We start from the raw sequence: 27,823 nt of genomic DNA, 5'->3' as shown, positions 1-27,823 counted from the left end.
ACTCCTTAATTGCACTCCTAACATGAGAGGATTCTGAAACACTCTGAGCTACGTTCCTTTGAAAATGCTTCTGGCTAATCTTAGAAAGGAAGGGAGGGGCTATCTTCAGGGCACCCAAGCTCAGGCCTTTTGTACATCCCAACCTTCCTCTACACACAGTTACTGGTCAGCTGCCCAAACCTCCAGAGGCAGCCCGTGGGTGCCCTCTGCTGGCTTTTCTGGATAATGACCGCACAGATTTCTGGATAATGACCGCATGTAGTGTTCGACTCTTTACTAGATGTTACTTCAGGCAGGTGGCCAGGTTCTGCCCCAGGAACCTGGATCTCTTCTCCCTATAGAGCACAGAAAAGCCCGAGGGGGCCGGTGCCTCCGAGTCCCAGGTTCAGAAGCAGAACTGGAAGGCTTCAGACACGTGCGGCTTCCACGCATCCAGGCTGGGCAGCAGGGACGAAAGGCCCATGACGTGCCAGGTCTCTCCATCTGACACCTTGGAGGTTTGGTAGGAAAGCAGCTGTACACCTGCCTCTGCCAGGAGGCCTGGGGGTGGGCAGAAAGGAAAGCCCGGGTTAGCATGGCACATGGGGGAAGGGGTGAGAGAACCAGAGTTCAGAGTAGAAAGATGTCAGGTTTCTGTGACCCAGGCCAAAGGGCGGAGGATGGGAGGGGGCGGCGCTGGTCTCCACAGTAAGGAGCTGCCACGGCAGGACAGGTGACTTTCCTCTACATGCCAGCCTCTTCCCAGCCTGAGGATCAGGTGAGGCGGGGGAGCTCATACCCTGACTCGGGAGCTAGGCCAATAGCCAGGGAGCAACATAATCATAAAACCGTCCTCTAGGCGGCTGGCAAAGATGATGAAATAAAGTCCCCCCAGGGTCTGGGGATGCATCCTCTGCCAAACCTGGATGAGACCTAGAACCCTCAGAAGTCCAGGTCCTGGGAGACCAGAGCTGCATGCACCTCCTGTGCTCTGACACTGTTGGGCTGGTCACCAGAGCCCGTAGAAGGAACAATCCATGAGGCAAGCTCCAGGGATATAGTGTGTACTGGAACATGGCGAACCTGTGCCATGACCGGGGGTAACTGGCACTCTGCCCACACTACTCTGTGACCTCAGATGAGCCGCTCACTCTCCCTGGCTGAGCTTTTCCTTTCTAATATTGTGGAAATGGCTCTGTAAGATCCTCCATGAGGTACATATAGATATGCCCCGAGGCACAGAGAAAGGCCCAATGCCAGGAAAGACCCTATCTCCGCCAGCCTCCCCCGCAAAGCCTCCTCACCGATCATAGTGGGCAGCATTACAGGGTTGGAGGGCGGAGCTCGGAACATGAGCAGGGGCTGGCCCCGGCGTAGTGGCACCTCTGGTCTGAAGACAGCTCCGTTGAGCATCTGCAACATTGGGGTGGTACCCTGGACCAAGCCCACAGCTTGGTAGGGGGCACCTGCCAGGGCCACAGTCAGGAGGCCTTCCCCGCTGCCCTGCTCCCCTGGGGCTGCCGGGCTGTGGGAGGTAGTGACCTGCAGAGAGAAGACAGAGGCACAGTTGAGCAGTCCGATCACACCCATGTGCAGGGAATCAAGCCCGGCCACCAGCTCAGCAGTCTGGGGACAGAGACAAATGGGGAGAGACTCATGTCTCCAGACTTTAGCTTCTCAGAATAGTCAAGATGCCCCCTAAAGGGAGGACCAGGTGTCTGCCTGGCTGGCCAGGAAGGGTGGGAAGTGGGAAGCAGAAGACCAAGCACTGAAAAGTTTCTGCATCAGCTTCTTAGTCAATAGCCTGACTAAGATGCAGGAAAGGGTTGGTAAATGTGGCAGGACCGGGAGGACACTGTTCTTAGGACTCCGGCCAGCTTCAACTGGCTACCACATAGTCTTTGATTCCAAAGGGGAGCGAGAAAGCCACTAGAGGAAAGCTTAGAGGGTGAAGGAACCTGTTCCCAGGGTTTGCAAGCATCTCTCGGCTCCATTATTAGATGCAGCCTAAGTCAGCTTTTTTTTTCCTTCAGTTGTGAAAAGGAGGTGCCTTATACCCTCCCATTCAGGCCATTTATCCATCTATCCATAAGTTTTGTAAGTATGAGCTCACTCCATTACACTCAAACATATGGTGGCTCCCTTCCCAGATGAAGGCATTAAGGCGGGCTCTCACCGATAGGCAGACAGGTGGCAAGAAGCAAACCCAAAGAGCGAAACTGGGAACAGGCTTCTAAAGTGCGGGGTAGAGCTAGCGCACAGGGGCACACGCCTGTAATCCTAGCATTTGGGAGGTAGAAGCTGCAGGGTCAGAAGTTCAAGGACAACCTGGGTTATACAAGACTGCCCCCCTCCCAAGGGGTGGCAGAGCAGTGCCCAGAGTAAAGAGGGTGCGCACATTGAGGCCAGCCTCTTGGACCAGTAGCTTAGCGTTCACCAAATTCACATCTGCCTGCTTTGATGCTTCCCTCAGAAGGCCGACAATGACCGCAGGGCTCAGGCAGTTCCCAGCATTCTTCAGAGATGCTCCTGGGGACACAGAGAGTTACCCGAAAGTTAATTGTTCACTAGGCACCACAGGAGTGGGCAGGCGACCACTGGCACTTAGCTCTCAGCAACAAGGCTCTTGTTGCCCTGGGGACCCCAACGGCAGGCTGCAATGGGCACTGTAATTCCTTGAGGGTGTTAAAAAGCCAGCTGGGGCAAGCCCAGAAGCCTAGGATATTTTAACCAATTTGAGAAACTCCCTTCCAAAACTGAGACCATCCCAACTGATCTCCTTGGCCTGCCTGTCTTCCCAGAAGATGCTTGGAAAACTGTGTTCTCCCCAAGTGGCTGGGGATGAAGGCCCTTGCAAGCTCAGAAGCAGACCTGCGACACTGAAGTGACCATGTGACCAGTGTCCTGCTATGTTTTATCAGGGGTGTGTCGGGGGAAGGGCTTGAGAGTCCAAGGCAGTGGGCGTGGCATCCCTGGCTCCGCCTATCCCTGATAACCTTGGCGTTTTGGGTTTACCTGCTCTGTCCAACCTCATGATCTTGCCCCAAGTGTCAGGTGCCAAACAGGCAATTGGGGATGCGGGGGAGGCCCGGTACAGGATGAAGGGAGGCACCAAACCCTGTCTGCAGAGTGGTGGACCCACTATCAAGGCAACCGAGCCGCACACAGTCACGGATAAAACCAGACTCACATAGTTTAGACTGGTTTAGATTCTCTAAAGATTCCAATATCTTTTATACGAAACTCTCTGGTCTTGCTTGCATGGGAAACTTGTCTATCCTAAAAGCACTGCATAAACATGATCTGAGAAAATTAAGTATGTTTTCCTGGGGAGCTTACATACATTTTTTGCCCACCTCTGTCATGGGTGAGCTGTACCCAGAGCAGGCCCCTGAGTCTGCCACTAGCTCTGCACTGAGCACTGGACACACAGAGCAGATATGAGTTCACAGTCCCTATTCCCCGTCTCTCCGCAGGGCCCCTAGCTCATGCCGCAGGCGCAGCCGGACCTGGACTCACCTTGTGTCACCACCTGGATGGTCCCTTTAGGGGAGCCAGCCCAAGCATGCATCAGCGTGCCCAGCGCTTCTGCCAGACCAATCCAAGGCTTGGTGTGTGGAGAGAAGGCACTGGTAAGGGCCTGGGCATTTACCTGCAAAATGAGGGGGACAGGGTAAGGCTGAGAACCTGCTCAAATGAGGAACTAAATCAAGGCCACATGGCCAACAGTCAGCCTGCCATGGAGGGGCAACTCAGGAGATGGGTGACAATCACCCAGCAAACAATGACTTATCCCCTTGTAGGTGAGAAGAGCTACAGAGCCCGAGGGCACACAGAGGAAAGTTTCGGCTGCACTGTGCAGCCAGAACAGGGGCCGGAAGCCTAGCTTCTTCTATTGAGCAGCACTGGTACTGGCGCCCTCTGTGGGAGACGGACTTCCTATATGATGGACAGGGGTCTGTCTGGACAGCTCAGTAAAACACGGAAGTCAGGGCTGGAGGGATGGCTCAGAGGTTAAGAGCATTGCCTGCTCTTCCAAAGGTCCTGAGTTCAATTCCCAGCAACGACATGGTGGCTCACAACCATCGGTAATGAGGTCTGGTGCCCTCTTCTGGCCAGTCACAGGTATAAGGAAGCAGAGTAGTAGTTCTTAGAGAGGGCGATCTAATTTGCCCTTTTTGGGTTGTTTCGAGAAGGAGCTTTACTCTATAGCTCAGCTGGGCAGACCTCCTGAGTGCTAGGCTTATAGGGTGAGCCACCATGCCTGGCTCGTTTTATTTTCTATTCTGATTATTTGAAGCGACTGCCCATACTTGTCACTGAACACTATGCTCGGCTACCATAACATATAAAACCAGATTCAGACAGTTCCAATGAGCCTCTAGTATGCTTCAAACAGCCACCTATGTTGAGTATGCAGAGGCATGCTGGGAAATTGAGCAGCCAGAGTCGATTGGAAAGGCCCTGGACATCCCAAGTACAGGCAGGGCTTGGACCTCCCTTCTCCTCCCAGGGACCTAATAACAGAGCTTCCTTGTTCTGAGGTTAAAATTCCTGCTCCCTTTTGTGGCTCCAGATGCTTTGGCTCCCAGTCAGGCATTAACAATTTCTTTGAGGCTACTTAGAAAGAATCTATGCAAGAAGGAATTAATTAGGAATCTGGGTTTTAAATTTGCCCATAATCTCAGCACTAGGGAGGCCAAGGGAAGGGGCTCCCCGAGTTCCAGGCCAACTGTAACTACCGAAGAAAACTCTACAAGTCACATCCCCACCCCACTGGCAAGCAGACAAAAACTTGGGCTTGATGAAAAAAGAATCAAATAAGCAGCTATGAGATGGGAAAAATGTAATAATTCTGTTCTTGTTTTCATAGTTATCACTAGAAGAGTCAGAAGCTGCAGAGATATAGGGAGGAAAAGCGGAGGACTCGGAAGACTAGGGGGCGGACTCAGAGCAGAAAGGCTCAGCTAAGAAACCCCAAAGCAGGCCTCACACCTCACCAGAGGCCACACAGCCCAGCCCCGGGAAGGGCTTGCTTCTATATACTTCTGTGAAGTAAAAGGGTGTGCAGTGATCCATCTTGAAAAATAAATAGCAAGATGACCAGGGCAGAGTCAGGTGCCGCTGGAAACCGGCCTGGCCCCAGGGCTCATCTGTGCTGCAGTTAGAGAACTGGAGAAGACGCAGGACGAGTCAGGGAGGAATTTCCTCTCCTGACACAAACATTTCTTTCCAAAGACTATCAGCAGCTGGGGTAGAGAGCTCAATTTGCTAACTTGGTTGTGAGACAAGGAGATTCCTATCTTACATAGGATGGCAGCCCTCTGTCTTTGTACACCGTGGAGTTTGTGTGAAGCAGCCTGTCAGAAAACATCATGTGATCTCACCGCCACCTCACGATAGGTGGCTACTTCAGAGGGTTCCAATGGAGGGGGCAGAAGCCCGCCTTTGAAGAAGCTGAGTGGGTCGGGCTCTATCAGGTTGCCCAAGGCAGGCCATCAGCTGAGGCGGGAGACATGGTCTGTTTTGTTCAGTCTTCATTCTCTGGTTGGAGAGTTCAGCCAGGACCCTAATCAAAGTCACCTGCTCAGAAACTCACTGGGTAGCCAGATGGGTAGGAAAAAGGGGTGTGGTCTCAAGGGGCCAATGTGGTGTGTAGGGGAAAGAGAAGACGGGCTGGCCGGTGTCACCTGGTTGTCATGGGCTCTGCAGGCTCTCACACCACAACTGGCCCTCAGGGAACCCCCTGATCACTACAGACCAAAGGGCCTCCTGACTGTTTACAGAACGGAGCCATCTAACTAGACAAAGGCCGACTGAGTGAAACTGTCCTTCCTAAAACAGTTCTGTCCCAACCAGTGACTCTCTCCAGGCTGTGAGTCACCCAGGAAGGCACGAGCCCCTCCTCACTCACCCAGTCTTATCCACTGTTTCTTGCAGAGTATCAGTTACATATCTGGGGCATTCACATAGTCAGCCTGTTGGTTCTCAGAGATCTTAGAATTCAGCACTAACCAGATAACAAACCCATGATAGCACATAAGAATGCATGTGGCAGCATACACCTTTAGTCCCAGCACCTGGGAAGCAGAGGGATCCCTGAATTCAAGGCCAGTCAGGGCTACATAGTGAGACCTTGCCTCAAAAACAAACAAACAAACAAACAAAGACACCCAAATGACATGGCTAGCAAAAAAAGGAGGCAGCGCTGCAAAGGCCCAGAAAGCATTGGTGAAGCGGGGAGAAAGCCTTCAGGAAGAGCTGTGCTTTCTTAGTTCTGTGTCCTCTACTGGACCCCCATGTGTGTGTGGGAGGGGAGCAGGGGGTGCCTGGCATTCCCCAGACTAAGCAAGGGGGCTAACTAACACAGCAAAGGTTTTAGAAAGTATCAAGACTGGTGGGTGATGGCAGGGTGAGCTCTGACCACGGACACGCTGCAGTGCTGAGCATACCCCCCCCCCCAACACACACACACTGGGCCCTGCTCCCTCACCCCGGCAACACACCCTCCCTCCCAAGGCATGTGGACAACAAAGGGGCCCTTCACTGGTGCTGAGCCTGGGAAGGCTCACAATCTCTGCAGCGAGGCTACAATATAACGGCTCAGAACCCAGCTCCTGGCTTCAAGGCCTTGGCTATCAAGACTATAGAGGAGCTGCTCCCTGTGAGTCAACTCAAGTACAGCCTTGGGCTCCGTTCCCAGGGCTGAGTCTGTCCACCCCAAGCTGCTGTGTCTGCTCTCTTCCCGGACTCACCCCAGACCCATGTAGAGATACTTACAACTCCTGCTAGAGACTTCCCCTTCACCATGTCCACGAACTGGATGGCGATTTCCTCCCCACAGCGGCTCTGGGCCTCCTTGGTGCTGGCACCCAGGTGGGGACAGCTGATGACATTCTCGTGGTCCACTAAGGCCCGGTCTCGTGGTGGCTCCTGCCCAGAGAGAGACCTTTAAGTTGACCATGGACTGGCTATATTATAAATTCTCTGCTGTTGTTCACAATGAATTTTGAGAATTGCAACGATTTGAATCCCGGCCTCCTAATGGCAGAAGAGGATGGTGCATTATGAGGAAGATGGTCATATACAGGGGAGCTGGTGATACACCATGCACCCTGGCTGGGAATAGACAAGTGTCATGGGGTTCAGAGAGGGCCAAGTGACCTGCCACAGTCTCACAGCTAGGACCTGCATTTACGCCAAAGGCCACGCTCTTTCTCCCGGGCCACACCGAGGATCCCTGATGCGGAGATAGCATCTCTGAGGAGAGCGGGCCAACAGAATTGGTGGAGGTGTGCACTCCGCACTCTATGCTGGAGCTGAACCTTTGCACATGCTGGAAGAGCGGTCCACTGGGGACTGCCATCCACCTCTGGGCTTCTGGCCCTTCCTAGGAAGGGAAGAGAGAGAGAGAAATGCTAATGGGTACTAGGCAGGCCGTGTCATTGGCCATAGGGTTGACTAAAGTATCAGAAACGGCACACTAACTCCTGTGTCCATGTCTAGAACCCCTAGCCTCATCAGTTTATCTCAGTCTTCCCCAAATTACCAGTACAGCAACAGCCTGACCAAGAAAGGGTCCTATTTTAAGCCCGGGGATTTGCAGAAGACCGCAGAGAAAAGGCCTCCTCAGAACCACAGGCCTGTTTCTTGGCAGCACAGCTTCCTCCGTGCCAGAAACAGTGAGCTACTGTCCAGCGAGACGCTACCTTTGCTTGCCTGTGGCCTCTCGGCTCCTCACCTTTCCCCTCCAACTTGACACGGAGGCTGCACTTACCTCTGTGAACACATCCAGGGCGGCACCAGCGCACTGACCAGACTGCAGGGCGCGGAGCAGGGCACCTTCATCCACAATCCCTCCTCGAGCACAGTTCACTACTCGCACGCCCTTCTTGCACTGGGCAAAAGTGCTGTCGTTCAGCAAGCCTGAAAGAGAGAGGAGGCGTCGCCCACTGTGGCGGGTCCTGACCCGCTCTCTCAGCACCGGTTCCATGAAGCCACCTCTCCCCAGAGGTCTCCTTTCTGCTGGATAGGTACTTTGTTCTCACCTGTCTTCAGAGACGCTCTGAGATCATAGACTCTGTACCAGATACGGGTTAGACTCAGGAAGTTCTGGAGATGAGCGTGCTTTGAGTGGGCTCAAGAACCAAAAAACCGGGCTGGGGAGATGGTTCAGTGGTTAAGAGCACTGACTGCTCTTCCAGAGGACCCGGGTTCACTTCCCAGCAACCACATGGCAGCTCACAACTGTCTGTAATTCTAGTTCCAGGAGACCCAACACTCATGGCAAAACACCAATGTACGTAAAATATAAATAAATAAATATTTTTTAAAAAAAAAACCAAAAAACCCCTGCAGGGTGCCATGAAGCCTCCACACGGGACGCTAGTTGCATCTGTGCCCAGCTCATTCCCAGACCCTTGCTTTTTCAGCTAGCTCAGCCTCCTCCATCGGCGGCAAGCACTTGCGACAAAGAGCCACGGTGCTTAGCGGGTCCTCGGTAGGTCCCTGTCTACACTCAATGGCATCTAAACCCACACTAAGAGCGTACCTGTGGTGGAGGGCAGGAGGGGGGTGTGGACAGTGATGAAATCACAGAGAGGCCAGATCTCCTCGAGCGGCAGCTGCTGGACACCAAAGGAGGCCGCGACTTCTGGAGAAATGATGGGGTCGTAGCCTACAGTCTGGTCAGAAGCGAGAGAAAGGAGAAGGCACCCTAACCATCGATGTTGGTATTGTCAGCAACCGCACCATTTGCTAGTAGTAGGCACCACATTAAGCTTAACGGAATCCTCTGGTATAACTCTCAGGACAATATAGGGCGCTTAGGGCTGCTCTCCTGCCTGCTGCAGATCAATGGGAGGGAGCTTGCAGAACTAGCCGGGAGCACAGTCAGACAAGGGAAGGCTGCCTGTCACCAGGACCCAACTTCAAGATGCAGGGGCAGCTCATGTGTGGCTGGACAAAGCGGAACCCGGAAGCTGAGGCAGGAGCGCTGGTGAGGAAGGGCTCAGGGATGACCACTAGGCCCACTGTCCAGGCTACGCCAGCAGGTGTCTAGGGTTGAGGGTGATGGGCTGGGGAAGGAGTGAGCGAGCATTGTCCACAGAGGCCAGAGAGCACAGGTTCAGCTTCTTCCAAGTCCCAGCAAGGGTCCTGCCCAAGCAGCCACGCAGATGTAGGAAACAGGTATGTGGGGGTGGTGTACAATAACCAAGATCTAAGCATTCTCTGCCTGATCTACCTAAGAGGCCTTCCCAGGCCTCCCTCCTGAGCTCAGCTCTATGGGCAAGTCTGACTTTGGAGAAAAATGTATTAGAGCCCTAAGAATAACAAAGGCAGGGCAGTCCTCGGAGGCAGGTGTGCTTGCAGCATCCAAGAAACGGTTGGAGCCAGGAGTCCTTCCTCCGCTGCTACCAGCCATGTCAGGGTCCTCTAGAAGGGTGAGGACTCCAATATAAGAGCTGTTGGAGAGATGACTTCAGCTACCCGCTGCTCTACCATGCACTAAAGCAAAAACTATTTTGAGAGAACCCCACCCTGAATTCTTCAAGAATATCTCCATAGTGGACCCAGATGTAGGTGAAGACAGGGAAGAAATGAGGCCTCCTCCTTGAGCGGTTGCTACCTCTGTGGGGAGGAATTCTTCCCCTTCCTGTGCTTTTTGGGTCCTCTGCTACATGGTGTGGGAAGCACCTGAAATTAGGGAGCTACAGATCCTGCCTTTCGACAGATGATACAAAGACTTCTTTCTTACACTTAAGAGCTTTGGGGAAAGAAAAAGAAAAACACCCAAATGGTTATGAAGAGGTTAACGCTTTGGGGCCACATTTGGCATCATTAGCCTTGTTCTAAGCAAAGCCAGGGAGCTCCCTTCCCCCATTCCAGCCACCAGGGAAGGCTGGAGGAAAGACACGGCTTCTTGGGACCCTCTAAGGAGCACAGCGCGGAGCACCAAGGGCACACATATTTTGAAGGCCTATTCAGACATTTTTATTGCCCTCCGATGGAGTCCATTTGCTTCTGGACAGAGAAGGGAATACTCAGGGGAGAGATGAATCCCTGGCCTCATCCTTACAATTCGTCTTTGTCTGCTGGCGCCAGAGACAACGAGAACAATGACCCCGTTCATCTCTAACCCAGATGTGTTTTCTTCTCATGTGCAGTGAGGGTAGAAAGGAACACCAGAGATCACAAAGCCACATGCGACTGAGTGAGCTCACAGCACTCTGTGATCTTTTCTACTCTTTTTGGACCAAGGTCGACCACTTGTTTGATCCCTAGCACCCCCATGGTAGAGAGACAGAACTAACTCCCCTTGTCCTCTAACTTCCACATACTATAACGCACACACACTCACATGCACACACAATAAAAAAATGCAAGAGTAAAAATCTGAACTAAAATAGCAATAATAGTTTTTTTCTGAGGTAAGAGCTGCCTGCCCTAGAAAATGGCTGTAGTTTGTGTCACAGAGCAGTGGTCGCTTAGGGATTTAATGTGGGCCACGGGTGGAAACAGTGGTGGCCCTGTAAGCCAGAACACGTGAGTGGATTCCCACTTCCTTGTCTTTACTTTTGAGCCTGTAGATGACCTTGCTGGGCCCTCAGTTTCCTGTGAGCACCGCAACTGATGCAGCTGACCTTAGCAAACAGAAGCTAGCCAGGAAACACCAATGGCCGCCGGGCCTCAGGTGCTGAGGACACGGGTCGCAAAGACTCCCTCCGCTAAGAGATGCTGATGGGACCCTGGTAAGGAAGCACAGGGCTCAGCTCTGAGCCGGCCGGGGCCTGGTTACACACTCTCAGAGAGATGCCAGCATAAACAAGTTGCATCAGTAACTACAGCTCTTATTTAGCAACACATTGAAGAGAAGTTCAAGGTAACAACGGAGTATAAGGTCACCAGCAGGCTACAGGCTGACCTGTGTGTCACCCACCTGGCCCTGGAATCCGTTCCTCTTTAATGCTGCTGTTCAAGTCATATTACCTTTTCCACCAAACACAACACTGTTAGCCACTATTTGGTTCGCAAAGGTGTTTTCCAAATGTTTCTAAAGTCCAAATCTGCCTAGTAGCTTTTTAGACCCTCATATAGACACTGAGATACACATTCTAACCAAACTTCCTGTGAGGAAGAGAACCATTCCAGCCTTCCCGCGTTTTAGGACTTAACTCTTCTGTATACTTGGGGCAGAATCTCAGTATGCAGTCCAGCCTAGCACTGAGTTCTTGATTCTCCCTCAGTCTTGAGTTCCAAACATGCTCCACCACACCTGGCCAGATTCTAACTACCTCTTCTTGCTTTCTGGAATCCACAAATGATGCCTGGTCCGGGCTATGGGTGAGGATGGTGGCTAAGGCAGTGCTCTGGGCCGCCACCATGGACTATTTTCCTCCAGCCTGACAGGGGCCTTCCTTGAACCCTACACATTGCGGGGGGATGCAGCTTATTCCCACAGGGATTACGGAAGAGGCCTTTGCTGAGCCCTCAATGTGCATCTCTGGTGGAACAGCCAATAATCCATACCACAGTATTCTCACCGAAGCTTGAAAACATAGTAGGTCCAGTTATATTTTTACCTTAACACCATATGCAACGTTGTGTTTTGCACAGACCTGCAACCTTCTCTGGGCATAGTACACAATCTGTGTACACACAGAGAATGCAATCTGGGGTGGCACATGCCAAACTGGTGCCACTAAGAGGAGGCTCGTGCTGGGAGGTTGATGTGGGGAGGCCGTTATCTTCATGAATGCATTCATTTATTACATAATTTAGAACAGTGCTTTAAGCTGGGCATCCTGGCACATGTCTGCAACCTCAGCACTTAGGAGTCAAGGCCAAAGGGTCCTAAGTTCAAGGCTACCTTGGGTAATTCAGCAAGACCCCATTCTCAAGACAAAATAATAAAAGGGGCTGATGATGTAGTTCAGGGGTATAGCAACTTGTCTGCTTCTGTGAGGCTCCAGGTTCAAGGCCTGGAACCCCAAAACCAACCCAACAAAACTCCCATATGTAAAAATTGTCTAGGTAGAGAAATATTTACAAATCTCCATGCTTTACCAGTTAAATTATTATTTTCAAAGGGAACAAGACTAGTCTGAAAATGAGTTTAATAAGGATTGGTCTCAGGGCTATGAGATGGCTCTGCAGGCACAAGCACTTACTACCAGGGCATATGCCTGGAGTTGAATCCCTGGAACCCACATGGTAGAAACAGTCAGGTCTCGCACTCTATCTGACCTCCACATGTGCACCAGGGCGCATGTGTACATTCTTGCGACCATGTGTATGCACACACAGTAATATAATTTCTTAATGTGATCATTGTTTCCTCGTCTAGATACTTAGAACTATGTTATCTTGCTTTCTGTGGCTTTGAAGACACAGACAGGAGCTTAGATGGTGCAGAATCTCTGTCCCAAGATGTCCACTAAAGCCCAGGAACGTCGCAGGGTGGTCAGGGGGCTTGAAGAGGGAGGGCACCACAAGCCATGTTTTAGGGGTTTACAAGGAATGGTTCAAAACCGAGACAGGCAGGAGTGACCCTTCAGAGACATCCAGACAGAAGAACCCCAATAAAGACAGCATACCCTCAAAGTCCTGGTTGGAGTTAAACGTGGCTAGATATGGCTATGCATGCCTATAATTCCAGTACTCGTAAGTTTGAGGCTAGCCTGAACTACGTAGTTAGACTCTATCCTAAACATGTTCAAGCATGTTATGTGTGACGATACACTCAAAGCTACAGACCAGAAGTAAAGTGAACAGGTTCTAGAGATCTCTTTGAAACAAATACCTGACTGAGAAGAATCTATTACTTCTTGACATTGATGCTCAAGGCCCCACATGGCCAACACCTGCAGGTGGGGGAGCAGCTGGGCATTAGCAGGTGGCTGAGTAGGCTCCCCTCTCACCGCTATTATTTGGGAAACAAAACAGGGCTCTTTGGCTAGATTCAGCTACTGCCAAGGCCTCTGTTCTACCGCTAGAAAAGTCTGGGTGTTGACACCCCGGGGACAATGGGAGTCACGGGGTGGTGGAGAGCCTCACTGCTGGTCCCCAAGCCACTGCATGCCAATGAAATGCTTGGTTGGTTGGTTCCATGCATTCAGCACTGCTGAAACATGGTCCTTAGTTTTTAGTTCATAACTCTTCATGGGATAAATCTGGACCTTGGTTCTCCCCAAAAGAAGAAGGAGGAAAAGGTATTTGTAGTAACTCATGGCCCTCTCTGTCCCCTCCACCTGCAGGGGCTGTGCTGAGATTTATCTTCCTGCTGAGCCAGGCCCAGTTCTCTCAGGGACCTAATATATATACCTGAGGCTTTAGGAAGATGTGTGATTTAAATAAATACGACACTCAGTGTGGCAGAATGGGATGCTGCCCTGGGGTCTGGGACACCATCCCTTCAGTTAGTCCTTAGGCACACTCTTACAAATTGTGGGTGTCAGTCTCCACCCATAACTTCCGTTCTAGCGATAAGATAGGAGGGGTGATGACCATGGGAAGAGCGAGGAGAAGAGAAAGGGAAACTCTATAATAGCTCTTAGTAAGGTTTCCTAGACCTGGAAGGACTGATTGTTGTCAAAACAATTTTCTTAATGTTTAACTAAAGACTCTGGCTGCTGCATGACCCGTAATCCCTGTAATTCCCTCAACAACCACATTAAATGCGGATGCCCGCTGGCACCCATTCAGCTGTCTTTAGCTGTCTGGCCTATCTAAGCAGACCTGTACTGAACACCAACCTTCATCCAGCCAGGAATTTCCTGGCTCCCAGAGTTGGAAAAGAGAGGTCCAAAATGACTTCTGAGACAGCAAGAAAGCTGTCTAGTCATTTCTCATGTCAGGACATGCAAACAAACGTACATGCATTTTAAAGAAAGGATCTTGCTAGTCAACCCAGGCTGGCTTTGAACTCACGAGCCACCTGCCAGAGGCACCTAGATGTTGAGATTATAGACATGTGACACTATGCCCACCTATTAGCATCTTTAATCTTTGCTGGGGTAGTGAGGGAGATAGGAAGGACAGAAAGACAACAACCGCCTTGGCAGTAGGCTATAAATCTGTTTTCTAAATTGTCAGAGAGGAGATATAGCGAAACCAGGAGGCCCTGTAGTATGATGGGAAAGGATGTGTATCACAGAAGAACATTTGCTGGCCCAATAAGACTCGGGGCTACTGATACCCGGGAGCTGAGGGACTGTATTGAGTACTCTCAGCTTTTGAGTTCAGATGTCCCAACAGAAGTTAGTGATCCCTTCCTCCCTGACTTTACTGCTTGTTTGATAAGAAGTCCTAGAGATTCATGTATAGATCTTCCCTCAAGCCTTGCTCTCTCTTCCAATGCTGCTTCAGAAAGGTCCAAGGTCCAAAGAGGAACCTGGAAGCCTCTTACCTTCATCCCAAAGGACTGCATTCGGGTGGCCACCTCTCTTCCAATTCTGCCCAGGCCAAGAATTCCCAGTGTCTTTCCGTTCAGCTCTGTCCCCATGAACTGCAACCAGACAGGCAAAAGGCAAAGGCGCCCAAGTCAGGACCAAGAGTGGGGCTTGGGAGCTGAGCCCAAATGGGCGGGGCAAGGCAAGGCAACAGCTTACCTTCTTCCGGTCCCATCTGCCATCTTTCATGGAAGCCGCCGCCTGGGGAATCTGCCTGGAAGAACACAGCCCGTTCAGTGGGTCATCCTGAATATGGCGCCAGGACAGCACAGCATAGCCACCATCTGTCAGTCATTCTCCTGGGAACCACACTCACTCACTAGGGGCATGGGGGCTCAGGTTCAGGGTCACTGTGTGTAAGGGGAGCTGGGACAGAAAGACCATAGGACATCTGTCTCCAGCCAGGAGGCTGGCAGAAGAATATGATCTACCTCAACCACTGAAGGACAAGGAGAAGGAGTGGGTTTGGGAGGTTTTCTACTGTAAGTAGCTGCCAGACTTGCACAGTTTATGGGGACAAATGCTCCAACAACTGGAGGAACTCTTCCCGTCCTTATCAGGACCACTCTTGATGACTTCTCTTGCTTCCAAGGGAAGGGCGGCTGATCTTTCCTTCTTAAACCTCAAGAGAGCTAACCTGAGGCAGACAGGTGCTACAATCCAAACCCTTCAACTCTGCCCTAAATGATCCTAATGCCTCCAACATGTCCACCACCATCCTGCCTGCTCCCCCGACTCCCCCGCCCGCCCCACTACAGACTAACTCCTTCTACTGGCGCCTGGGCAGGTCTGAGTTGCCATGTTTTGTGTTGTTTTGTTTTCTGGACCAAACAGAGAAAGTGGCAGTTAGGGCACTGTTAGGATTTAAGGGTAAGATGCACACAGTAGGACATGTCACCAAAACCACATCTGGGAACACAGACCTTTTCTAGGCTGGACGCCCTGAGAAGCGCTCGGCCCCACACTACTCCTCTCCTGAATGAAGGCGCTCGCTCCTGCATGCAGGAGGCACTCAGCCAGTCACAGGGGAGCAGCCTCAAGAGCAGAATGCCCACTAGCTTATGAGTCAGGTGCTTCCTCCCCAGCAGGGTACAGATGTCTTGGTTCATGCACATCCTCAATGAGGAAAGTCAGCAAGGGAGGCTGGGAGAGGACAGCCTTCTTTAAACCACAGTGTCCTGCCTACTCCTTTAGATAAGCTGGCCCTGGCAGGGGAGGGAAACCAGCACCTCAGGAGTAGGGGCCGGAAGTGGTATTGGGGGACTCTTCTTTGACTCTAACAGATAAATATACCACCGAGATTAACAGCAGAAGCAAAACTAGCGTCATGGGCTTGTACCATCCTCCCGGGAGAGACCCAGTCCGGACATCCTGGGAGACCTGGGGATGCTCCTAGCTGAAGCTTTTCTGCTGTGTCTGCAGTCCTTGCTGCTCCCTAGCCCCATCCTCCCCTCACTGACCAGTGCAAAGTCTGCGCTGCTATGAAGGACTCCAGGGAGAAGTAGAGGGAAGGTCAACTCCCCCAGCAGGAGGGAGAAGATAGGAAAGAAAGAACTTTGCAATCACAGCAGGCCTCAGGCCCCAGCAAGAGCGCTAGCCACTGCCTGGCTCTTCAAAGGGACAGGTAACAGCTTCAGGCCCCATTTTGCTAGAAAACCCATGTCACAGAAACAGGAGAGAAGCCTGTTAAGTGGGTGTGTCCTGTCTGCCAAACAACTGCCTGGAGCCTTAGGGTGAGTTCGTATGTATTGTATAGGTACAATATAGGCCTAGAGGACAGAGTCAGGTCAACGCTGGGGGCCACGCCCAGCTGCTCAATCCAGAGTCTCTTGAATGGGATTTACAAGAGCTAAACTCCCAAATCTCAAGGCTTAACAAGTTGGCAGTAATCTGGGCACACATGGCACCTGAGGTTACAGGGTACAGAGAGCATCTCAAGGTTTGCGGACTAGAGAAGGCACAGTACCCATTGGGCATGAGGCGTGGTCGTGAGTCGGAGGAAGGGAGGGGAAACTGTGTACACTCTCTGGCGCTTGGAGTTAGCATCCAGCCTCCCGTGCCTACTTCCAAATGACCCGAGAAGCTCCGGGGCATCTGTGTGCCCCTGCAGCTGTATCTTTTCCCTAGGTCTGTTTGCTTGTGGTAATCATTGACCTACCAGAGGGTGTCTGGGTCACGTGAGAAGTCAGGGACTTACCTGGCCAGGCACATGATCATCCCACAGGTGAGTTCCGCAGCACTGAGGCTGTTTCCGTTAGGGGTGCTAAAGACCCAACAGAAGAGAGGTCAGTGGGCTCAGATAAACCCAGTATTACTAGGCTTCCAGCCCCGAGTTCCCACTCTGGCTTCTCAGATCCTCTGTGGCCCTAAGAACCAGGCTACCTGGGCCGCCCGCAGGAAGCACCTCCCATGATGGGAAGGTGGGTGGATGGGTGGGTGGTTCAGCTCAGTACTCTTTCATTTCAGGGCCCATCCATCTCCATGCCCCTCTGATCCTTCCTGGGGAGACCTCTGAGCAAATCTCTGACTTTCAGGCCAGCCTGCTGTCGGATAGCCCTCATCGTCACTTTTCCAGGCTTGTACTAGGAACAAAGCTCATGTCTTTATTTCCACTTGGTTGGTTTCTCCTTCTTAATCTATTTTGAACTGAGAAAAAAGCCTACTCCTCAAGAACAACAAACAAAACACCAGAATAATGTTGACAACTCCCCAGACCTAACACCATTCATCCTCCTGCTTCCTCTACTGGGTGTGTTCATCTCCAGAAGGTTACAGGAGTTAAGAGACGCTATTGAAAAACAAAAGGACTCCAAGAGCTTGTCATTGTGAAAGACAACAGAGTTTCCAGCTCTCCCACTAGCAAGCAGCCAGGGCTGGGGGAAAAGCGGGGCTGGAGGATTGTGCAGGACCAGGTAGAAGGGGTTATCCTTTAACATTTCCACATCAGGTACTGACTGACCTCTGTGGGCATACGTACGGTCAATACACCCCTACCCTCCTGGGGCAGGGGGAGGCACAGCAGGACTGGGAGTCAGCAGAGTGGGCCTGGACTAGCTATACCACCCAGGAGCCTGCAGCAGGACAGTGCTCTAGTGGCTTGCTGGCCATGATCTTTGCCCCGAGCTTCTACAAACACAGCGCTAACAGGGACCCCTCTCCTCTGGGGCCTAGGGTGCTAGAAGAGAAACTGGGCTCTTCACTTCAGACCGGTGCAGGAAAATAAAGGAAGAGACAACATGAGACGTCACTCTACCAAGAAAGCACATGCATCTGTACAAGGGGCAGGACCACAGAGCTAGCAAAACGGAAGAGCCAGGCTCGGGCTGGAAACCAGGAAATCTTTACCTATGGTCTTCCGATTCCTACTCTAAGCTACAGATGTGTGGGTGAGTTCCATATCCAGAGACTGCGGACCACAGCCTTGGAAAAACCAAGCTGAACTGGTCACCATCATAGGGACCCAGGGCCCAGCTCAGACAGCGCTCCGAAAGGCCTAACGCCTGGCTCCTATTTCAGCATTTCTTCCCCTCTCTTTTATTGGTCTCCGCACCCATCCTCAGCTTCCACAACTTACTTCATGACTAGGATGCCCTTCCTCGTGGCGGCCTCCAGATCCACATTGTCCACGCCTGTGCCAGCCCTGCCCACCACCTGGAGCTTCTCGGCTGCATTGATGACATCAGCAGTGACCTTAGTGGCTGACCGAACGATAAGGCCTTCGCAGTCCTGGGGAGGGGAAGAAATATCCAGGTTTATATAGCTGTTCTGTGAGGTACCTGAAGCCTCTGGTACACTCCCGATGGGTATGAACGCCGCTCACGGGTAGCTCTGCCTTCTTGGCGTACTGTCGAATTACACCCTGCACAGGTTTGACATGGAGTTTGACATGACTCTACAAGTGCCGTGCCAGCACACTCCAGCATCAGCCTGCTGGCGCGAGGCATTTGACTCATCTTTCCCTAGATGGTCCCTCAATAAGTACCTGTAGCCAAGGGATAACCCATCCAGTGTGACCAGACACGTGTCCTAGTCAGCACCACACACACTAACAGTCCTGGATGTATCTTTGCTCCAAAGGTGAATTCCAAAGAAAGAAAAGGCAACGTCTACACATGTCGGTCTAGCCTGGGCTCAACTCTAAGCTGTGTTGATCCGAGAGGGATGTGGGTTCCAGTCTCAGGTGTGCGAGGCGCAAACAAGACAGGCAGGTAGAGCACCTGGCCATCCCTTTCTTCATCGGACGGCCGAAGAGCAGACGTGGAATCCACGCCTCGAGCCCCTGGGCCAGGCAGCTGGAAGGCAGTCTGTAAATGCTGAATGAGTAAGCAATATGAATGGAAGACATGCCTGCCAAAACGAAAAAAAATGCTTCCTGAGACAAGAACCCACAGGAAGCGGGGGAGGGGGGCTTAAGCCTAAGTGTCGTCCTCTGCAGCTGCTCAGAGGCTCAATCAACAGCCACTAAAAATATGCATGCCATGAATTCACCATCGCAGCTGGGCCAAGAGACCCCCGACTTGGCGTCATTCAAAAAGACACGCTGTCTTTCCTGAGGAAGGACATTCTTCGACCAAACAGAACAGGAAGCCCCAGGAGAGGTAGCAGGTGAAAACGCCCGCACCCTGTCCTACATGGGTGGCCTCAGGCCAGCACAAAATGTTGTAAAGGTGCTAAGCCGCTGGTTATGGGGGCAGGCACATGTCTGTAACCTCAGCACGTGAGGGCCTGAGGCCCGAAGAGTACATGTTTGAGCCAGACTACCTAATTATTAATCAGTAAGTAAAAATAGATCAAACAAACAACAACAAGGCAAATGTCAATAAAAAAAAAAAAGCACCAAAAATAAAGAAACAGCAAGTCCCAGAGGCCAAAGTTCAGGCAGGTCACTGTGACAAGTCACCCCGTTCCTTATCCCAAACCTCCTCCACAGGTCATGTAAGAGGGCTGGAGGAAGGGCCCTTCACATCCGGTTTCCCCAGAGGCGTTCTCTGCCAGGTCCTATGGAGACCTTCCTGCATCTCTCTTCCACTCATGGATTCTGAAGACGGAGACAGGCCCCCAAAGTCGGCTCGAGGGTGAGCCCCACACTGCATTGACTGTGCACAAGCTTGGAACTGAGGAACAAGTGTGGACAGGTTAAAGGTCAGAGCTCTTTTCTCTCCGCTGGGGAGAGAGGGGGTGAAGCTTGTGCTGTGGCAAAGGGTATTGATGCTGGGGGAGGGGTGGCGTAAATGCTGGAATGGACCGACTGCTCCGGAGTCCAGAGCAGTTGTAGAATCTATAGTGACAAAATTCAAGGCCAGTCCAGGCAACATGAGACCCGGCTTTAAAAAAAAAAGTATAAGAATAGTTATAGAATCACTTCTCTGTAGCTACTGATGCTTCAGGTACCCACATTGGTCTGGTCAGGGCTGTGCCTGCCCACAGAGCTCCATTAGGCCACCCGAAGACACTTCAAGCCCTTCAGTGGCTGTGCTTTAGATAGCAGGAGATTCCACGAAACCTTCCCACGTGTCCCAAGTTCATTTTGCCGCCTGATCCCCTAAAACCCAGTCAGTTCTGTAAACCTCTACCACCATCCCCCAGGTCCCAGTGTTTTCTTTCTTCCCCTAGCTAAGTCACTAGTAGGTAAGACGACCAAGAAACCATCCAGGCCCAAAAGTTCGATGACAGATATACCAAAATCTGCCAGCACTTGCCCTAGTGGTACACTCAATACCAGCATGTGCCAAGAGGGTGCCCCGACTTCTCTCTAGCACCCTAGCCCAACACTAGTCAGGGCCCAGTCAGAAAAAGCACACTGCTCCTGGCACACTGACCTGCCACACTGGCTCCTCCGAAGAAAAGAATCCCCTGCCTCTGACTGGATTTGACAGATGTCTGTTCTCTAACACCTCCTTATTGCTCTGACCCTTATTGTGGGAGGTTGTGTCTCAGAAGTTCAAAAGAGCCATCTCATCCTCTTCCCCTTCGTTCTGAGACACGGCTTCGTGAGATCAGGCTGGCTCTGAATTTACTATGTAGCCGGGGATGGCTCTGAACTTCTGATGCTTGTCTCCATTTCCTAAGGGATGGGATGTCCAGCGCTCACTACCACACCCATCTTATGACATAGTGAGGATGGAGGCCGGCGATGGATGCTAGGCAAACTCTCTACCAACCAAACCTCCATCCTCAGCTCCAGATGCCCGGTATTCAGCTGCTCTCCCCGTGGCCTGCAGACCTAAAGACTTAAAGCAACGGGGTTTTTTTGTTTGTTTTTTTTAATATTTATTTATTTTGTATACAATATTCTGTCTGCATGAATGCCTGCAGGCCAGAAGAGGGTACCAGACCTCATTACAGATGGTTGTGAGCCACCATGTGGTTGCTGGGAATTGAACTCAGGACCTTTGGAAGAGCAGGCAATGCTCTTAACCTCTGAGCCATCTCTCCAGCCCAAAAGCAACGTTTTTTAATTCAGCATTTATCTGTAATATTTTTGGCACCCCTCCCTTTTCTCCACAGCCCCGTTGGGGGGCTCAGTGCTGCATAAGTAAGCCATGTTAGCATCTCCATGGGCTGCTTCGCATTGCTCTCACCACCACACCAAGAACAGACCCCATCATGCCCACTTTCTTGGTCAAGGAACAGGCTTCGAGAGGTAACCTGAACTAGGTCACTGTTATAGATCTAAAATCAGCCCCAAGAACTGGTGGGCAGACAAGATGTCAAAACGATAGAGTCAGAGCCACAGCCAGGGAGGGGCCGAAAACAAACTGGAAAATACCTTGGCTCGGAGGAGTGGGGAGTTGATAGTGATGATTTTTAAAAAAAGGGTACATTACGTCGGCGCTGGTGGCACACACCTTTAATCCCAGCACTTGGGAAGCAGAGACAGGTGAATCTCTACGAGTTGGAGGCCAACCTGGTCTACAAAGAGTTCCAGGACAGCCAAGACGGTTACACAGAGAAACAAACAAACAAACAAACAAACAAACAATCAAAGGGTACTTTACATTAAGCACTGGGCCTCTCAACAGCCTAGTTCATGGTCTCCATGTTACAGACAATAATCCAACCCTGGAAGAAGCTGGGTCGGGCTCAAGCCTTCTTAGAGTCCAAGTTCGCAGCCATTTTCCAAAGGCAGCATCCACAGAGACACTGTCAAAATGCTACAGTCCCTCCAGGAAAGCCGCTGAGGTTCCCAACAAGGGTCTGGGGTCTTCAACTACTCACCCAACCAGGCTGCCATGAAGACACAGTTCACAGTTACAGAACAAAGACAAAACAAAAACAGAACAAAGAGGCCTCTAGGTCGTGTCCTCTAGGTCGCGGCCTCTAGGTCATGGACTAGCAACTATTGATGATGAAACACTCATTACATCAACTTGATCAATAAGAGTGACTAAGGAACTCCAGTAGATTTTGGAAAAGGGGAAAATGTTGGAAGGATCGGGAGAAACATAACAAGCATGCTGGGAAATCAACAGAAACAGGCACCTAGACAAACAGATCCATGGCGTGGCAAGGTGACGAATATCCAGGCACTGGGAAGACGAGAGCAGGGAGGTTGTGAGTTCAAAACCAGCCTGGTGACAGAGCAAGCCATGGTCTTCAAAACAAATAGCAACACTAACACTCACAGAAGCAGGAACTTACAAAGGCAAGAACCCAAGAGATGGGGAGAAGAAAGACTGAACAGCAGTACTGAGAAGATTTAGAGGGAAATGCTTAGATTTTAAGAATCCAGATGAACTAAAGAAATTTAAAATAAAACACTGCAGAGAAGTGTATACTGGGATTTCTTAAGCTCTTGGGATGACAGAGTCTTCTATTTAAAAAAAAGACACACATTCAGAAACTGTAAGATCATGGCCATATTCTAAATGTAAACCTCTATATGGAAAAATGTCTCATAAAAAGAATGAAAGACGGGGCTGGAGAGATAGCTCAGTCGTTAAGAGCATTGCCTGCTCTTCCAAAGGTCCCGAGTTCAATTCCCAGCAACCACATCGTGGCTCACAACCATCTGTCTGTAATGACGTCTGGTGCCTTCTGGTGCCTGCAGACATACACACAGACAGAATATTGTAAACATAATAAATAAATAAGCAAATATTTTTTTTAAAAAAAAGAATGAAAGACAATGGCCTTGACATGGGAAGAAAACCCAGTGCACCACCAAAAATAACCACGTGCCTTCAAAGCAGAACTCAACTAAACATCCGTGAAGGCACAGGTTGGCAATGCAGACCTGTGCAAAGACACAGCAACGCCTGAGTGTAAGGGGAGTGAAGCCAAGCCTAGCTGCTGGGGTTTGCACTTACAAGTCTCACACACGGCAGCCTGAAGATTGCCACAGATCTGAGACTAGCCTGGGCTACAGTGTGAGATCCTGACAGTAGAAGAACCAAACAGGAGCTCAGCTGGAAAAAATGCTTGCTCGGCAATCCTGGGATCCTGCACCCAGGTCCCTTGCTGGGAGGAAAAAAACTGACCTCTGAAGGTTGCCCCTTGCCTGCCCCTCCCCCACTCTGCACCTCCAGCTCCCGTGCACAGGGAGATAGAGATAGAAAGATAAAATTTTTAAACAAAAAAATTGTAAATTGAGCAGGCTCAGGAGGCTGCTGGCCTTAGGTACTTGATGAAGCCGCGCCTCAAAAGAGGGAAAAAAAGGTGAATTTTAAAAGTTCATTTCACGTGGCTGGAGAAGAGATGGCTCAGCGGTTAAGAATATTGGCTGCTCTTCCAGAGGACCTGGATTCCATTCCCAGAACCTATGTAATGGCTCACAGACATCCGTGACTCCAGTTCCCAAGGATCCAATGCCCTTTTCTGGCCTCCTCGGGCACTAGGGCACCCACACAGTCCACAGCCATACAGACAGGCAAAATAAAATACACATAAAAGTAAAATTTGGGATGTTCATTTCAGGTTTCCTATTGGTGAAGAGAAAACTGACCACTCCCCGATGGTGAGCATGTGGGGAAAGGAGGGGGAACGCTGCCCCGCAGTCTTTGCGGAGGGCAACTGGGCAGCGGCTGGAGGCTTAGAATCCTCCTCTGCAGTCGCAAGCACATTTTAGGTAATTGCTAACACACCAAAATATTAAACCTGCCCTGGAACTGGCCAACCCTGGGAGAAGGGTCCAAGTCCAACTGACAAGCACAGATAAGGAGCCACTTTCCTACCCATTGTCTTTTCTGTGATCCCAAACCCAGACCCTGCCCTGTTCAAGGTAACCTGCCCAATCATCTCCCCCCCCCCCGCCCCCGACTTCAGTACTCCCTCCAAGGCAGCCCCAGATTGAGGACGTCCCCACCCCCCACCCCCCGCCGGAGACAGTGGTTGCAGAGGATGCAGGGGTCCCAGTGGTCCACTTTCTCTGACAGCCCCCAAGGACAAGCATAGCAACAGTGCTCTCTTCTCGCTGGCTGGGTCTGTTCTGTGGGGCCATCACCCTGTGCCAGCCAGCTTTTGGCTCTGATGAACCCAAGGCTTCTCTGGTAGAACTGGCACACATGTGCATCCACAGCTGGCATGTCCCAAGAACCCAGAATCTACATTAGAGCCAACACTGGTCAGAGTTTGCCTCCTACAACATCAGCTAGAAGCCATTTCGTTGACTTACTCAGTACAAACATACAGGAGTCCACCAGTCAACCCACCTTGGGCTAAGTGCTCACCACCACCCCAACCGCCGGCATGCCTGAACACCATTGACCCTTCCCTAGGACCATAGCTCAACCCTCACAGATCCCTTGGGGGCACCCCTCCCTCTTCTGTGTGTACAAACCACTGGACAACCCAAAGGTTCACACCTACCAAACTCCTAGTGTAGTGCTGGCTTACAATGCTTTCCTTCATGCATGATGCATGCCTGTAATCCAGGACTCTACCCCAGTGCTCCAACACTGGGAAGGGGCAGAATGTAAGGTTAAGGCCCTCAAAATCAAATCCTCTTACCCCCTCCCCCCAGCCCCAGTGTCTGCTCTTTCCTCTCTGACACTCGCCAACTGGGAATGCAAGCAACCCTGATACAAGCGCCTCCATGGCTCTTTGCCTACATTTCACCAGAATGCGCACGTTCCACATTTGCCTACACATTTCGTCACTCCCAGGCTTTAGCCCGAGGAAACACTGGTCTGCTTGATTTATGTCTGTCCCAGAAAAAAAAAAAAACCGACACTAACTCAGTGGGAACCTAGCCCCACTCCCTTTCTTCAAGTTCACACAGGCTTCCTTTCCCAAGAGGATGAGCTTGGCCTTGTGGGTAATTCTATTACTGTTACCACTTAGTGCATAGGGTACAGCAGCTCTCCAGGTGATTCCTCTGTTGGGTTGTAGGGAATACAGGTATGCCCGGGCTGGCCTGGAGCACAGAGGTTCACCTGCCTTCTGAGTGCAGGGATTAAACGCAGGAGCCATTACCCTTTGCCACCCTTTTTTTCCTTTCTTTTCTTTCTTCCTTTTTCTTTTCTTTCCCCCCCCCCTTTTTTTTTGAGATGGTCTTGCAGCAATCCTGATGTTCCAGCTTCTCAAGTGTGGGAGGATTACACAGGCCTTCTCACCACAGCCAGGGCACACTGTGTCTCACTGACACCCAGCTAAAAATTAACCATTTACAGAGGACTCAGTTGTATGCATGCGCAACACACACACACACACACACACACACACACACACACACAGTGAGACCCTGTCTCAAATAACGACGTTAACTCGGTTCGGGAAATAACCAGGCTAGCTAACAGATAAAAAAGATTCCCCATCAAAATAATAATGATGTTATGTTGATGAAAAAAAAAGAAGATTATCTCTAATCTGTGTCTTTATATTCATATACTCACATACACACATGTCGGGTACCCATACATGAAGAAGACACTCCCAGCACTGCTGCCTCTATTGTGTTCTACAAGCTGATCATGACTTAGGAAACTCAGGGCCCGCTGTGCTGTGATTTGATGACTGGCAGTCGGTCACTAGCGGAGAGAGAGACTGGTCCTCCTTCCTGGGCTGAGGGCAAGCAGCCTGCCCAGGATACGAAGCGGCACAGGCCAGCTCCAGCAAAGGGGCAAACCCTGGCTTCTCTCTGCAAAGATTAAGATGGGGGAGGGCAGAAAGGAGACACTGCCAGGAGGAGATAAAGTGAGGAGGGAGGGTGGAAGTGAGGGGTCCTTCTTCTAGGTAGCCAAGATTGATTGGCATTCTGAACTGGGTATTGTGCCAAGGCCGACTGACGGCTGAGAGCTCTTCCGGGGGCCAGCCAGTCAAGTCAGCCGGCACCCACCTCTTCCTGCCTGGCAAGCATCTCCGTTGCTTGAAAGCAGCCTGCATTTTTAGCACAATATTCCTGCTCCCAAGCTTCCAGGTTTTTGGTGAGGCCTGGCCTGCCCCTCCCCCATCTCACGCGCCCCCCCCCCCCATTCCTGCCGCTTTATTGGCTATAACATTTCAAAACAGCAAAGCCTTCCAACTGCAGCCAATGGTTCCCCGAAAGCCTTTCCACAGCCTTCCTGGCCACTGCTTAGATGTTGAGCCAAGGTCACTGACACCGGGTGAGAAGGATGAGCCTGCAGCAACTGCTCCACTGACACTACTACCCACTCTTAAGAGTCGCATCCTGAGCCACGCCCACCCATACAGTCCCAAGCAAGTCCCTTCTCCTGCACTTCCCATTCCAGCAGGTGCCACCGCTTGTCTCAAAACTGTCGCCTGAGCAGTTGCCTCAGTGATGGGCCCTGCTCGCCAAGAAACCTACAAACTTTCCTTTCTTTGCTTTTCTCGTCATGCTTTCCGAACACGGGCTCATTCTGTAGCCCAGGCTGGCCTCGAACTCACAGGGATGCTTCCGACTCAGCCTCCTTAATGCTAGGCATGAGCCAGCTAGTTCTTTTTTTGTTCTTTTTCTTTCTTTTTGAGACAGGGTCTCAGGCAGCCCAGGGGATCCATTTTGAGGAGCCTCCTCCTTCCCTAGGCTTCCCAAGTGTTGGGGTTACAGCTGTGTGCCACCGGGCTTAGACTCCTACAAGTTTCTTAACGACCAGGACCAGAAGAGTCTGCGAATAAGGGCTGCTGGGCAGGCACTCGGATAACAGCTCCCCAGAGGAACGGGATTGAAGGCGGGGCAGGGTCCTGGGAGAAACCGACAAGTCAGCTCAGACAGTTTCCAGGGCAGCCAGAGCAACCCCACTTGGTCCCTGAGGTTAAAGGCCTCTCAGCCTGCCCAAGAGGAGGCGTTCATTCGCTCTGGCTGCAAGCCCTGAACGGAGCACATGGAACTTGGGGCGTGGGGCAGGACGGCTGAGAGGCAGCGAAGGAGACAGCATACTTGGATGGATCCGATCCGCAGAAAGGGCAGGAACTGGAGTAAGGTGCTCCCAAAATAAGCCCTCTATATCTGATCAACGTCACCCAGTTTAGCAAAACCTTCTTTCAAGTAAGGGAAAGACTAAGTTATAAGGATCAGAGGTTTGTTCTGAAGACTTGGTAGAAGTAACCCGTGCATGGGACAAGATTCTGATGAAGTGAAGTAGGTCCTGATCGGCGATGAAGCCGACTGTGGAGGCCGACTCCAGGCGGGCGGCCGCGTGGGCGGCACGGGGCTCTGGCTGCTCCCCTGGCCCGCCCTGAATCCCGCGAGCGCTCCCCGGAGGCCCAGGGCCCCGGAAAGCGCGCCAAGGTCTTGCATCAGACGAAAGGCGGTGCGAGTTCGCTGCCACAGATGCCACGGGACAGGCATTGGCATAGCCAGCGCCCCCTGCCCCCATCCCAGCTGCCTGCCCCGGGCGGGGGGAAGGGTCCCCATGCACGAGTCTCCGCGTGCAGCACCCCGAGCCGGGAGCCTGCAGCCTGGGCTGCGGGGCACGAAGGCTCCGGAGCGGTTCTGGCATCCCTCGGTACCAGATGGGAGCAGCTGTACTTAGCAGCGCCTGCGAGAAACACGCGGTTGCAAACAGCACGCAAAGTTTGCATCTTGCAGCCCGGGGCCGTTTCATTCCTCTTCGCCTTTCCTCCCTCACTCTGCTGGTTCCCAATCTCGGAAAGCCCCGGAACAATAGATATGACAGGGGAGGGCAGCCCTGGCACCCGTGAGGTCAGCCGGTTTGACCATCAAGATGCCCAGTGACTTCGCTCGTCTCTGGCTCGCCTTACCTGCAACTCCGCTATCAGCTCCTCCTTGCTCAAGTTCTGCTTCTCCACTACCTGCAGCCCTCCATCTTGCAGGATCTTCCGGCAGCAGGGGTCCAGGCTGTCACTGATGAGCACTTTGCGCAGATTTGCGAAGGCCATTGCTGGAGCGAGGCCTCGGAATCAGTTGCTCTGGGGGGCAAAAGCACTTAGGTCAGGAAGCTGCCGAGAGGGCTCTGGCTCCAGTGACTGGGCAGGGTTCTCGAGCTCCCGCTCCC

At 51.6% G+C, this 27,823-nt stretch overlaps 1 protein-coding gene across 1 annotated transcript; it reads right to left on the bottom strand.

Moving 5' to 3' along the window:
• Positions 1-259: 259 nt before the first annotated feature.
• Phgdh (phosphoglycerate dehydrogenase) lies at positions 260-27,823 on the bottom strand. Its single transcript, XM_087897714.1, has 12 exons — positions 27,570-27,823; positions 18,004-18,155; positions 16,627-16,692; positions 14,589-14,643; positions 14,387-14,485; positions 8,531-8,663; positions 7,757-7,905; positions 6,760-6,912; positions 3,499-3,631; positions 2,378-2,508; positions 1,284-1,521; positions 260-540 (listed from the first exon to the last, which is right to left on the bottom strand). The coding sequence occupies exons 1-12, from the start codon at positions 27,705-27,707 to the stop codon at positions 386-388; spliced, it is 1,602 nt and encodes a 533-aa protein (XP_087753840.1). The 5' UTR covers positions 27,708-27,823; the 3' UTR covers positions 260-385.

The sequence above is a fragment of the Myodes glareolus genome, chromosome 17 (genome assembly GCF_982192425.1).
Source record: "Myodes glareolus chromosome 17, mMyoGla1.1, whole genome shotgun sequence".
NCBI lineage: Eukaryota > Metazoa > Chordata > Mammalia > Rodentia > Cricetidae > Myodes > Myodes glareolus.
The sequence above is the reverse complement of the archived record's forward strand: the minus strand, read 5'-3'. Positions and strand labels throughout refer to the sequence as shown.